Here is a 14,641-nt window from a genome sequence, read left to right on the forward strand (position 1 = left end):
ATGTGAGCGCATTTTCTCAGTTTGCATACTTTTAGTCCGTTGTTGACCCAGTGTGTTAGCCAAAAGGGTGGAACGACGGGTTTGAATTTGGTGAGGCTTACTGACGTTGCCTTTTAAAAAGTCATCCTCGTTTCAGGTGGACATTTTCCGTATTAGGAGTTCCTGACACACGACCACATTTTTCCTCAGCAGGGAACATCACTTTCGTTTCTCTCCACATCCGTTTAATAAGTTCCCGACGCTGTCAATGTGCACTGCATAATCAGTGAAGTTATTGGATAGTCTTACGATATGAGGCTGACAAACATATGTCCCATTTTTGGCCCGTTTGGTTCCGTTTGGCCCCGACTTACCTCAATTTAGTCTTTAACGAGTCGATTCTTGCATAACTTTCTTGGTTTAGTATGATGCAGCCAAGGAATTGTAGTAAATTGTTAACAGAAATGGCACAACACAAAGTTGTGCACATTTGTTACGTGTAGCTAAATGAATATCTTGCTTTCGTCAGACTCTTAATGTAGACATTCAGTGATATTTAGCCATTGCGACTCCCGTTTGATATCACGTCAGGCAAGCGAGACTTAATCAAGCAGAAAAGTTTTCAGCCCAGGAAGTCTTAAAGCAACGCAGGTATAATGTTTCGACAAGCATCCAAACAAATCTGCTATCGACCCGAATTTAATTTCACTCTTGAATAATTTCCAAGTTGGTGTTGAAGTCTGTCGGATTTGAGTACGTTCTTAAAGATTTCTGACATTAAACTCACCAAAAATCTAGAACAATAACCAGCTAGGTCTGAATAGGTTTTCTGCCTTCAAAATACTGAAAATGCACATCAAGAACTGAACTGTGGGTCGAATTATTTGCCCTGGTCATAACAACAAATCCCTCATGATCAACACGTTTTGTTGTGCATTATGCTAGGCTCTTTTACTAGAATTATATTGCTCATAGGCTATATAAGCACATGTGGAGAGTCTTTGTTACAGGTCTAAAGCTTTTTACAATTATGAATCGCGATAAATTATCATAGCCATTTCGTAGAGGCTCTTTGGAATCAGAAAGACCAGAAGCTGTCACTCACCGCGGTGATATACCCCAGTTAGTTGTCCACTGTTACTGGAAATTTGCTAGGCTAGTCATGAGCCACAACGCCACAAAATTCGGAACCTCACAGCATTTTATAGGTTTGCTCGTTGCAACTACTTGGTTGAAATTCGTCATTTTGCTACTGATAACACTGGTGCACTTACTTGTGAAGAATATTTTAACATGCTGCGCTAGACGTCACTGATGGCTACAGGCGACACAAAACTCTACCCACAGGAATTAACCCGAAAGGTAATGAACAAAAGAGGTATACGTACAACAGAGGCGCAAGCAAACGACCGGCAAACGCAACAAAATGACCAAACGGAAAAGCGCGGCAAAATTCGCTTCAAAGGAACAGATGAGTCGTATAGGCACAGCTAATGGGAGAGCAACGTGACAACAAAATGTTATAGCGTGCCTGATTCCGCCTTCCGTGGCTAAAAGAGTTAAAACAAAATAATAGTCGATTGTCAAACCACTAAACCCAACTTAGCTTGATAACACGCTGATTCAACCGGCCATTTATTAGTAATTCAGTAGAAACGCTCTATCACACTCTATAGGGGCGAAAAGTGGTTGCTGCAGTAGCATATGCAACAGCTTATTGGTAATGTTTCCTCACAAGTGCCTAAATAAAACTGAGCCAGAAAATCAGCATTAAGCAATACTTGAAATAAAGGTAATTTAAAGGTATATGTAGCAAAACCTTTCATATTTTCAGCACGTGCTTTTAGATTTCAATTTGTGGTTAAAGAGTCGCATGTGCTTGAAAATTCACCCATCATGAAAATTCGGTTTCTAATGCTTGTGTGCAGTGCATATGTCAGTAATATTTCTTAAAACTTTTACACGGAATCTTAACTAGCAAGTTCATCATGGCGTGTTTTTGCTACTTAACCAGGAAAGCATGTGGCAGATTCCTAAACGAGCCCACCAAAAGGGATAATATTTAGTTGACACACGACCGGGGTGCAGTTACTGGAGCCAATGCCAAGAATAACAAGCGGATTTTGTGCATTTGAAAGAATTTCAGGACCAAGAATGATTACACAAAGTAGCGCCCAACTCAGATCGCAGTTTGAAAGACTGCTACAAAGGAAACAATCTCCCTAGCAAGTATATCCAGAGAAAAGCTTTTGTGCAACTGAAGTATAGAAGGTTAAAGAACTATATTTAGCTAGAATTTATGGCCTCGTATGACTGTTTGCATAAGCTCACCCAGTTTACCAGAATAAAACTATGGGATGTGCTCCTGACCGTCAACACTATCCCTCGTTTGTGTTACTTTGCATTCACCTACACAGTACCATATGTTAAACCCAGAACGCGATATTTGCCTGACAGAACAGCCGGACTCTAACCTTTGCTGAAAAAGAGAAATTGTGGATGTGACATCAAAAATGAGATTTAGCTTTGATTTCTGTGTCAGAATTTGCTAGACAAATTTTTAAACCCAAAGTATGTTTGAGAGAACCAATATTAGTAAGCCCACGTGATGTTTTGCTGATTCTCAACGTTTTCTGCATGGAAAATCATCATTGGACATCTGGCGTAAATGTGTTGGGGAGTCACTTTTTAAATTAGGCTGCGTTGAGTTAAATCCCACACGAATTTCTGCCTTCATTGGATCTGATTTGTTTTCTAACTATGCCCTAACTATTGAAGCAGAATCGTTGCTACGCAACCGTTTGCAACTACGTCAGCTGTACGCTCCTGATGCACTTTTGAGAGGAATCGATCACTACCCTTTTTTCAGAATCAAACACTTTTGTCCGTTCAAATTGGGATATAAAAATACTTACGGCGAAAGCGCATCACGGGATGGACCGGATAAATTTCACTCGTGTAACAATTAGTTTACTTAACGGGGGTTGTCCAAAACCACTGCCGTTTTGTAGTCCAACCAACTAAATTCTTCATCCCATTTTCAAGCTTTTACCTGTGGAACGACAGGGAATCATGGTGAATTGTTGTAAATAATGCTCGAAACTATAGAGGACGTCTGCCACAACCTATCAGATGTTAGCTCTTTTCGAAAACATCTCATTCTGGGAAAAAAGTACATAGCAAGCACGGTTTCTATACATGGTAATTTTCATAATAACGTGATAAAAGTGGCACATGATTTCACTTTACAACATACTAGTAACCTGAGAAAGTGTCCTTTGTCATCTGTTTTTGTTCGGGCAATTTAAGTGGTTGAGAAATTCAGGTTTTTAAAAACGCATGTTTATCAGCAATTTAAAGAACCCGAGTTTAATTATCCAATTATTTTTCACCTAACAAGTCTTTAAAATGGGAATTCTAAGGAGACATAGTACAAAAGTCCGATCTTCATGAAAAGGATTAAACATCATCGATCAAATAGAAAACGAAATCGAGTTTGAAAAATTGATTGGGATCAGAAGCTTCAGTAAGCACCTTAATAATAAACTTAATAATAATAAACTTTCTTTCCATAGAAAGCAAATTTTCAAAACGTTCGAAGTATTGTCTGGAACATGATATCGTAATTCAGCTGTCGTCGTATTCGGTGAAGAATGAATGGTGTTCTTCTAAAGGTATTTAGTGCAGTAGTTATTTAATACCCCCAAATACCGAATGCTTATCTACCTTTTTCGTGTACTGTGAACTTTAGCTAGAATAAAATGAGAAGACGCGAAAGAATGTGTACCTGTTAAGATGGAACATTGTAGCATAACAAAAAATCCATCCACTTGTTGATAATAATATAAATCATGTCTGTTTGTTAAACCCCTATTTCTATCTCCAATATATTAACCTTGTGTTACGTACGTTGTCTAGAGTGGTTTGAGAACGAAAAAACTCGGGCCTATTACGAAATGTTATGGCTTATTGATATTAGCATCAAACTTCAACGTAAAGGCCGGTTTGTCCGTAAAGTAGAAATGGGAATAGTCATTGTAGGCCTTGAAATGCGGTATTTAAGCATGAAAAAACACCCCTAGGACCTAAACGAATTTTTAACTTCCTGGCTACCGGACCGCCACTCTATGGAGCGAGTTATCTGGGAAACCACGTCTATGGGCTAGAACTCCATAAGTGGTTCACCCAACCCTGATCATTGGATTGACAGCTGATGTTTGACACTGCCATCTATGTGTCCAAATCAGCTCTGCAATGAATTGCTCAAACTAATGAGCGAGTTTGGCATATATGTATGTGGTAAATGCAAGTAAAAAGGCACACGCTAAAGGTAGAGCTTGATGTCTCTCTTCTACTCATGGAACTGTATGTGTGAAAATCAAAATACATCCCTGTATAGCTGCTGTAATTTTTTTCTAAACATAATGCTCCAACGCTTAGCTTGTTAACCGGAACCACTATTCTCAAGACAACATTTTTCAAGGTTTAGGTGATACCCTTATATGGGATATGATCACTGGGTATTTAATGGAGGGGCTTTCAAGATTGGAATATAAACGTCGAATGTATTCGTCTGAGATTGACTGAACCAGAGACAACTAAATAGTCTTACTTATCTATCTGGATCAATTTCTGTCCGGACACGCGTTGGTTAATAGCAAATGCATCTTTGCTTGCCCCTATCGCAGGGTGAACTTAACCACGAATGGATAGGAAATGTATGGTTACCCAGTCTGGGCTTAGCTCAATATCGACCGGCGTTTATGGAATGTCTGGTAGATGCGCGCATGCTAAGTCATTTGACAAAGCGTGACCTTCGGACACATCTGAAAATGGTCGATCAGTTTCATCGAATCAGCTTGTATTATGGCATAATGTGTCTGAAAAGGCTGGATTACAATCGAACAGAGTTGGAACGTCGACGCGAAGCATGTGCCACAGTGGATTCCGGTAAGTTGACTTTCGGTGCGTTCGATTACTGTTTGCTCTCAACAGCCACTTTTTTTATGATACATGATGGGCAAAATATCCAGCGTCCACCAGTCGCTTCAGTTTTGGTTAGAAAACCTGCCATTCTTCAGGAAACATCTTCAGATTTTCACAAGCGAAACTAATAGCAAACAAACTTATTGATGTTTTCTCTTTATCTCAGGTGTGTATGTGTTTGCACATGGATAGTGCTCACTTTACGTAAGAACACTAAAGCCGCTTTTGGCGGTTAGCTTGCGTTCTTCTACCATACTGCAGATAGGAATTATGCCTCCGGTAGGGTCAAGAAGAGAGCTCTGTTGGTGTGGATTTACAAGGTTTATGTGAAACTGAAGTTTACAATGTATCCACACATACATAACTCTTCTTGACCAGTGAAACCACAATAAACGGGAAGTGAGCTATGATTTATTTCGTAAACAACAAATTGTGGCGTACTGGTTATTGCCTAATTAATGTCTTGGATAGCAAAATCTGAGAGGCTGCAAACATGGAGCTACAGGTTACACAGTGTATCCAAATGCGGCAAAGCAACAACTATGAAATCATCCACTGAACGGATTCGAGGGCGCTGGAATGAACTGCGTTAGGACGCCGATGTTTTTGATCTTTCTTGATATATCTTTTTTTCGCACATTGAAATCTATTTGGACCGTTCTTTAGCATAGCAGTACTTAGAAATTGCTGTGACTTGTTTCATATTGACATCTGTATCCGATCACCCACTATGCCTGCGTGGTGATCATCAGTCAACAGACTTAAGCTTAATTTGGCACCTTGCCGTGGGAATTCCGGATTGATCAAAGAAAAGTCATCAGCACATTGGGGAACGATCGATGATCATGTGGCTGGAGGGTCAATTATGCAATTTAAGATCAATAATGAGGTTTGAAAACGCTCCTGAAAAATCCAAAAGGTTAAAAGTCTAGAGTTAAATCAAATGGGATCCAAATTTTGCTCCGTGGATCAAATCAGACACTTGTCATCATTTTGCGTGAGCGGATAGATTTTTTTTTAAATGACAAGTAGAATGCACGACCGGAAGCCTCAGAAACTTAGAGGAAATGGCTGAGGAAATCATTCCGGGAAAATAAGCATACATAAAACCGTGAAACCATGATTGTCAGACAAAGTCCTTCTAGTAGAAGGGTACATTGCGTTCCGAATAAAAGTAGACCGAACGGTCCACGTTATTCAAATTCTGTTGATTCGTAACACATGCAAGGGTGTGTATGATCAACATGTGATCTATCTTGTCGCTTCAATAGAACTCTTCATTTGGCCGACGAAATGACTTTTACCTCATAAAAGAATTCATGTATTCTTACCATTCACAACTTGATTAGCATACTAGACTGACATTTCGCCACGGATGCGGGAATGTGACGTAGAAATCCCGGAATCTTGAAAACCTTGTCTTGAATTTTGGCAGAATATCCCCGACTTTGTCTACACTATTGAGTTGTAAACCACGGGTAATTTTGGTAAAAAGGGTTGTGGAAAATTTTAAAGGGATCCATTGAGATCCATTAAAATCGTTAAATGCATCTGAATGGTTGCATGGAAGGGTGTTTTTCGAACAGTATGTGGGATCAACAGCTTCCGGATCAAAGTTTAGCACCACATGGTCAATTCACAAAACAAGATCTTACATATTAGGAAGTTGCCATGCTTCAGTTCTAAATACAGTAAAGAACTTTGCTGACTAAGTGAGTGAATGGTTAAGTGAATCACCGCCATTGATGATCCCCCGTTAGTCGGACTGAAAGATCTTACCACTCCTCTGAAATGGGGGACACTGGATTATTCAACAAAGAAGCCTATTACCTTTAGGTTTGACGGCGCGGTGTCTGTGGAATGTATGCACTAAACAGATATTTTGATTAGATAGGGACACTGATCAACATTAATTCAGCGATTCCGGGAAATGTCATGGGCCACTTTGACATCAGCCAATAGGTTAGAGCTGACTACACTAGAGACAGACATTTCTTCGCTCAAAAAATCGTGCTAAACCCCTTCTGTCAGGCAACAGATGAAAAACTGCTTTTCCGGTACTACTGCACTATTCTTAGTCCAATCTGCCAATTCTCATTGAGACTGTTGGGTTGAGTTAGTGTGTTTTCGGTAAAGAAGTCCATATATGCACATGCATAACTTGTTGGATAGCCCAGGTTTGGAACAGAGAACCTTGTTAACTGGAGCATGAGGTGGCCACGTAATGTGTTTTAGGTTCAACAGAGACTGATGAGTTGTTTCATTTTGTCTCGGGGGTACGACATTAGTTTTTAGGGACCTCTTATCAAAACGGATTTCAATGAACAAATAAGGATTTTAAACGAGTTTTGGGTTGCTCTTTTTTGATAGGGCAGTATATTGTTTACAGAATGACACTTGAAATATTTGGCTCTTCAGCAACGGTAACGCCTAGAATCTAGTGTTAAATCAATAGAAGAATGGAATATATTGCAAAAGACAACAGTATTTAATACACTTTCATAACTGTGGCTGTCGTTGATAATAGCTAATATGATGAATAGTGACACTTTGCCCATTGGCAGTAGTTGCTATTAGACAGCCTAAAATGGAGAATTGGTCAAGGGCCATCAATTTAAGGCTTTAGAGATCGTTTTTGATACGTAGTCCTGGGAAATAGAGTTATTCCTCATCATGTTAGGGTAAATTAGATGAATTCTCAGAAATGGCTTGGTGGAATCGATCACTTAGCTGACAGTCAAGAAGCTGCGTCACTGCATACCGTCACGTCACCTCAGTTACATACTGCGGCATTCCCTGTACCTAGTGAGACGAGGCCAACATGTGAAGAATATCACTGCAGTGCGTTTCTGCAACTCAAGGTACTCTTTAAAAGAGTAAAATTCTGTCCCCGTGGCTGTCAGAGAAATCGCCTCGTTTCAATTTTCATTTGGTGGATTAAAGACTCATCTCTGGTGACTTGCCCGCTCTCTTTGCAAAAGCTTACGAGATGATGATTTGTCTGCAATTAAGTGTTGTCCTAAGTTGTACAGCTAGTGCAAATAAGAGTTCAGTCCCGGGCAATGAAGAAACCCCCGTCTCTGATTGTCTGATACTCAAACCATGGTAAAACTCCATGACATGGTTTTGTTTTACGCAATTTTGGTTATTACCATACTAGTACCGTGTACATTGGTCAATATTGAGAGTGACGTAAGAGGGATCCACATAGGCACAAACTATTGGAGCTAAAACTGTAGCATTCACAAAGTAACTCAACTAGATAGCTCATTAGTTTGGGTTGATTATTTGGAGCGAGAGAGTGCTTACTAAAATTTAGAATATCCGTGGAAGTGGCAGCGTTCCTTTTTGTTCACTCCTCTTGTTTGCCGTTAAATTAATTTGCTTCTAGTCTTGAAAAGTACCGGAACTAGCAACTACAATTTCGCCCTGGGATATATAAATATATATAATGAGTCTATGGGAGAACGTAGAAGAGTAGAGAAAGTGAGAAACCCATTTTTATATAAATTTGTCTTTCGAAATGATCTTAGTTGCCAAATATAACCCTCAATTTCCGTCATGTTCAATTAGCTTATCCACCCATGACTGTTATCAACCGTTTGTTCTATCCCTAAAAGATGTCCTGGTATGGTCCAATGAGCGCGTCATGAAATGGTTGAAAAGCATTGGGCTTCAGGACTACGCCGACAATTTAATTGATTCAGGTGTGCATGGGGCGCTCATGGTACTCGATCCGGATTTTACCGCCTCCTCCCTGGCAATGTTCCTTCAGCTTGCTAGCACAGACATACATCTAAGGTAAGACTTTTGACTTACTGCATTTTTTGATTACCTTCATATCCATGAGAACTCGGCCGCAATGGAACTGAGGAAGGACGAAATTAAGGAGACTTGGAATGCCTTCTGGCTCTGAAAAAGGGACAAATCAACTGTAAAATAGACTCCCTTTCTCACTTTTCATTTGCACGACCAAGCTTGAACATAAAAGGCGACTTTCTACACCGTTTGGGAACACAAAGTTGGATAAGTAAGCAAGCTCGCTGCGCATGCATAACGTCTGTAAACTCCGTTGGAGATACTGATAACTGCCTGCCGCTCGAGCACAAGATTTAATAAGTAAGGATTTTAATACAGCGTTCAATATCTCAAGTTGTGAGAAGTTTCACGATTTGTGGAATTCCCACGTAGTCTAACATAGCAAACCCGTGTCCTGTCCAGTCTAACCCCCACCAAGTTGGCCGACATATTCTACAACCTCGTGAATCCATCTGACAATGATATATTGAGGGGCACGCATGACATTGTCAGTACTGCTGTCCAATCGTTTTTAGGGACATTTAGTTAGCCACTCAAGCCGCCCAAGTGCAAAAGTGCTTGGTATTACGCATAACAGAGGTGCATTTTGTTGTGCATAAAGTATATTAATGGTAGAGTGGTGGTGATACCTATACCAGATGTTCCCGAATTAAACATCGACGAGGCGAAAGATGTGTTGTTGATGAGCTTTGACAAGAGTAAAATACTGGTCAGGTGCCAACTCCTTCTAGTATGGACTATCTTGAGCAATACTGCGCGTCGTCACAAAGTGAAAGTGTGTCCTATTATAAATTATATTTTCATGTGACGTGAATGAAAGGGAAGAAAACGTTAACCGGTTGATTATGTATGAATGTTACTGTGTACAGAATAACCATTCACGAGCTCCTTTGTATGGGGTCTTCAAAGATGAGGCTAGATATTGCACATCAATAGCAAATTCAAGTCCCTAGATGCTATTGTAAAACGATATAGCAACATTATTGACGCTGAAGACAACTTTCAAGGCACTTCCGTATTAAGGATTTTGTTAAACTTCTCATCCCACAATTAACTTATCTGTTTTCCAAACCAATTGCATCTTGTCAGGATAAATCAAATCAATCTATTGAGAAATATTTGAATAGATGTCTAGTCATATTTTAGACGAAATTCACTTTGATCTTTTGTTTTAAATTAAAACTTGCTTAGATCATGGTTTATCAGAATTCTGGCAGAAAGAGCTGTAGGGAATATTTCACCCTAAATACAGCAAATCTTCATCGTTTTCGTTTAGTGGAAAATCCTTACTTTCTGGTCACAAAACGGAACCAACTTCCCAAATCATTTGTCTTTAAGGGGGCTTAATTCACTAAGATTAGATGTCACTCTATTCCCTGAATGTCCGATTTTCATTTGCTTGTGCCCCTAATCGCCAGAGTGACTGAGAATAAATATGCCACAGAAATGGAGTCAGTTGAGTGAAAGGAGATTAGTGGTGAGCTGTTTTTAGCTATATTACCGTGCCAAGCAGCTCTTTAGTGAAGGTGCTCTTATGGTACGAGCTTTCTCTTCTATTTGTGTGGAACAAAGTTCAGGGAATGGGAAGCATTGCAAACTAGTGGAGAGCACTGGGTTCGCTGGACTGATTTTTTGTCAGACAATGGAAAAACTCAATTGAGTTTGGATCGCTTTGTTTACCTTCCTTGAACCTACAGGTTTATATAGGACAAAAAATTAAATTAAAATGGCAAATTTGAGTCAAAACGGCGAAATGAAAGTGTAAGTTGACTGGAAATTAGGCTTAAATTAAACTCTGTTTTTAACCGAATTCTTCTACGTAGACAGGATAGTAGGACATGACAACTTCTATGGTGGTTCAAAATAAAGCCACACAGCCTAGGAATAGTTGGTTATAATGACCTCAGATGAAGTATGTCAAATATATTTCACATTGGTCATTTCCTTGTGAACTTGAAAGCAGGTCCACAGGTGGTGACTATGCAAAAATGATAGTCAGGTAGGATGGGGAAGAATTCACGATACACCAATGGGTTTTAGGAACTCAGAAGTTGCTTGTTTTTGCAAACCATCTGGGGCTACCCGTTTGTCCAAACATAGATTTATGAACATCATATGACGACAAAAGTCGAGAATAACACTTAACAGGCTCCTCTTACGAGTTAAGCCCAATAAGATTACGGTTTGTCTTTTTAAAAATACCTGGATCTTTTCCTGTCTTTTTTTAAGCTTAGTAGAAGACGTAAGTAGAACTGCTGCTATTTTGCACCATTTCGACCACAGACCATCATCATGCAATTACCCCAGTTTTTTCATGCTTTGCATTTACAGAGAACTATTAGAAAGGCAATTAAATATTATCCTTGAACCCTATCGAGCCTCAGTAACCAGACAGCCAGGAAGCAGACCAGCACAGCCGTCAGCTGACAACGCAGGAGCAGTTTGTATGAGTACTGCTCAGAATCCAGCTCAAAACCTCTACTATAGTCATTCTGAGAAACCTTCCTCTGGATTAACAAACCAGGACTGGCTTTCCAGAATAGATATGGATCAAAATACTCATGGTTCTTACACTGCTGTAGATACTCATGCTCCGCCTATCCCTGCACGCAGCAAAGATAGCACCCGGGATTGGAGTCTATCCCGATCACGTGACGCTGAAAGTGCATCGAAGGTGGTCGGTACCAGCTACTTTACAGCTACCTCCATTCCGAGCAACCGGTAGTTGCAATGACCAACGAACGAAATGTGCAACTTGGATAACTTGATACCCGCCCAATTAGGTGAGGTTTATCTAGTGTATGCTATGTGTTGTAGTGCTATGTATCCTGCACGACGATTTCTAAGTTTGAATAGATACATTCTGCTTGGGATTTTAGGACTAAACCATTTCTATTTCCAAATCTAAGTTTTGAGAGTTTACTGCCTTGTATTTCATGGACATACGTGCTTTTTGGCCCTTCTTGCGTAGATCTGGGAAACGTAAGTTTCTATTAGGTGAACATTGTAACGAGTTGTGATAAATTTAGTTCCTTTATAAGCAAGTTTACTTAATATTGTCACCATCCTCCAGTTACTCGATAATGTGAACTTTAGAACACTTTGGATTACCACTTTTGAAAAAAACTTAACTAATCTCTTCCTCTTAAAACAGCATTTAACAAGAACCAACGATTAACATTTTAATAACTCCAACTCAGGATTTTATCTGATTGACAGTTGCGTTTTGTTAGGTACACATCCGCACGTTTAAAAACTCAGTGGAATATGATGGATCACATCTTTTGATTTTCTGGTCAGCAGACTGAATGACGCTTGTCCAAACATTTCACCCAGAAGTTTTTAAATGCGTAGCACCTAGTTCACCCAGTTTTTGTCTGACAGCATTGCCACATTTCGAAGAGATCCAGTCAATTTACGGCCTGCTTACACCCACTGGTATGGTTTTCTTCTTGTAGTCAGACACTCTGGATACCCCAGTCATCAAATATCTAAGACCGGGGCTTTAATTTTAATTTTTTCTAATGTTTTTCTCAAGAATATTCAATACTGTTGCAACTTCATTAGCTAAAAATTCCTTCTCAGTTGTTGAATTGTTCGATAACTTTATCCGCCTTGAAATGATATGAAGCTGCTTCGACCCATCATCCAAAATTTGGTTACTCTTGAATTATGTATATCATATGTTTGCTCTATTTTAGCATTTTGACTGCATTTCGTCAGGGACCCAATTTACAGCCCTACCGGGAAGGTCGGTTTCCCCGACGAAGTTCAATGTAAATCAAAGGGAACAAGGACTTCAACCTTCCGTGTAGATGTGCAGCGAACGTCCGGATGGCTATGATATACCGAATTGCAATGTATAGGTTTAAAAATACTTCTGTGATCAGTACATTTATATAAACTTTTCATACTGAAACAAACCGCAAGAGCCATAGATCCAAAGTATGACAGGCATCTCCAAGCAAATGTCAGATTTATCCTTATGCGAAAATACAAAACAAGTATACACAAGCATTTTCCATGAGACTCAGTTATTCTTGTTTTTTTCTGCTGCCACACTCTTATTGTGGCAAGTTTAACCGTCTTCTTTTGTTTATCTTCCTTTCGAAACAATCGACCTCATTACGTGCTTCACTTATAATCATTCCTGTCCTCTTGAAATTTTCTATACAGAATATTTATTCCCATACAAAAAAGGGTGTTTTACCAGTAGAAAGATTGCACAGGAATCAAATGACAAACCCTCAAAAGTTTTTTTCAAAACAGAACACGCCGTAGCCTCCATCACTTACATCCCGTGATCTCACCCGATCGGAATTATAGCTTGTGTAGCATGCTTGAAGCTTATGCACTGGCTGCATGAAAAATATTCCTAAATTTGGCGTTTTGCGCTGCTTTTGCATGATTCATCTATATAATTTAGACAACAGTTGGTACTTCATTGGACGTCATTGGATGCCGCAAATAAGCTAATCTTGTGAGTCCCACAGAACGCAGATTGAAACCCTAATTCGTCGCCGAAATTCTGCAGTGGAATTTTTCGTTTCTAAATATCGGCCCAAGGAAAGTTGACTTAAACATCACAGCTACTGACTGTTGCCGACATCAGATCCCCGTAGCTCTTTTTCATCGCAGAAATAAGTGATAGATGTTCCCAACTAACAACATTTCATTCGTTTAAGAACGCTACTGAAGCGATTTTCACTATGATTAGTCAGCGTATTTTCAGGTAAGTTGAGAAATTCAACAGACATTTTACGTTAGGTGCGAGAATTAAAGTACAAAGTGGAACTGCACATGAACTTGACTCGCACTTCCATTTGTCAAATGCTTTGTCTCCTGAGCACGGGGAATTTAGTCATTTATCGTGCCTGGTGTCCTTGGCTGATTCATTTGCCCAACTGTATGGACGGACTGTATGGACATCCGACATTCATATTTAGATTGCAGAGATTCAGCAAATTCTCACACTCTCAGGTATGTTGTTATCACCATCACTTTTGGACGTTGCAGGGATACAAACTGCTCGTCACACTTTACAAACTCTGTCGCTCCCCCCGGAATTACTTCAAGTAAGCTCGGTAGAATAGCTCTGGTTGAATAATCAGGCGCTCCAATAGTTATGCCATGCGAATGTTAGTGCAAAGACAAGTGTTGAGCTCATGAATCTCACGTGCTTCTCAGCCCTATTATAACGGAATTTTGGTGCACACGGCATGCTACCAGATCGTTTGCATAAGAAATGAAGAAGCTGACATTGTTTTCTTGAAGCTAAACGTGACACAAGTCAATTTACAGATATAAACTCTACGAGGGTGAGGGGAGGATATCAAATTCACCGACAACCTAATCGTCATAGCCAGCTAGTGAGTTTAAGTCTGAATGGAATTTTGGTAGTTTTATTTGAATATTCGTTTACACTGGCGAGCACCGACGAACTTCCGATTCGATCGTAGGGTAAATCATATATGATCCGATTCGTTGACAGCACGGCAGCAATGCATCAACGAAGCCGAAACAGCGTTTGAAAAAGCGTGGTTCTTTTGGCATGACTTTTGGGGGGTATGTTGCAGCCTCACAAGTATCTTACTTACACAGAACTATCGAAATGGACCGAATTTACAAGCGCATCGAATTTTCCCATATTTTTCAAGGATTTGGAGCACCACCGTTTTCGACTGTCTTTTGATCAGAACGGAGGCATTGAAGTCAGCTATAATTACATTTCACGGACATTGCAACAACCAAGCAAATCCCGTAGAGTACAACATATTCGAAAACTCTGAAAGAGTGAAAATGAATGACTCCAAAAGTATTCTTCTCCAAACGAATTTGTTCCTAGTTTAATAGTTTA

General features: G+C 39.8%; 1 protein-coding gene across 1 annotated transcript in view; it reads left to right on the forward strand.

Annotated features, from left to right (window-relative positions):
* Positions 1-12,968, forward strand: part of T265_03351 (hypothetical protein) — a gene marked incomplete at both ends in the record, with an annotated part of 85,148 nt that extends 72,180 nt beyond the window's left edge. Inside the window, 4 exons of the mRNA XM_009167812.1 lie at positions 4,668-4,929; positions 8,586-8,766; positions 11,116-11,567; positions 12,486-12,968. Coding sequence (XP_009166076.1) covers positions 4,668-4,929; positions 8,586-8,766; positions 11,116-11,509 — 837 coding nt within the window. The remainder of the gene's footprint in view (positions 1-4,667; positions 4,930-8,585; positions 8,767-11,115; positions 11,568-12,485) is intronic.
* Positions 12,969-14,641: the final 1,673 nt, after the last annotated feature.

Source organism: Opisthorchis viverrini, assembly GCF_000715545.1.
Source record: "Opisthorchis viverrini unplaced genomic scaffold opera_v5_46, whole genome shotgun sequence".
Classification (NCBI taxonomy): domain Eukaryota; kingdom Metazoa; phylum Platyhelminthes; class Trematoda; order Opisthorchiida; family Opisthorchiidae; genus Opisthorchis; species Opisthorchis viverrini.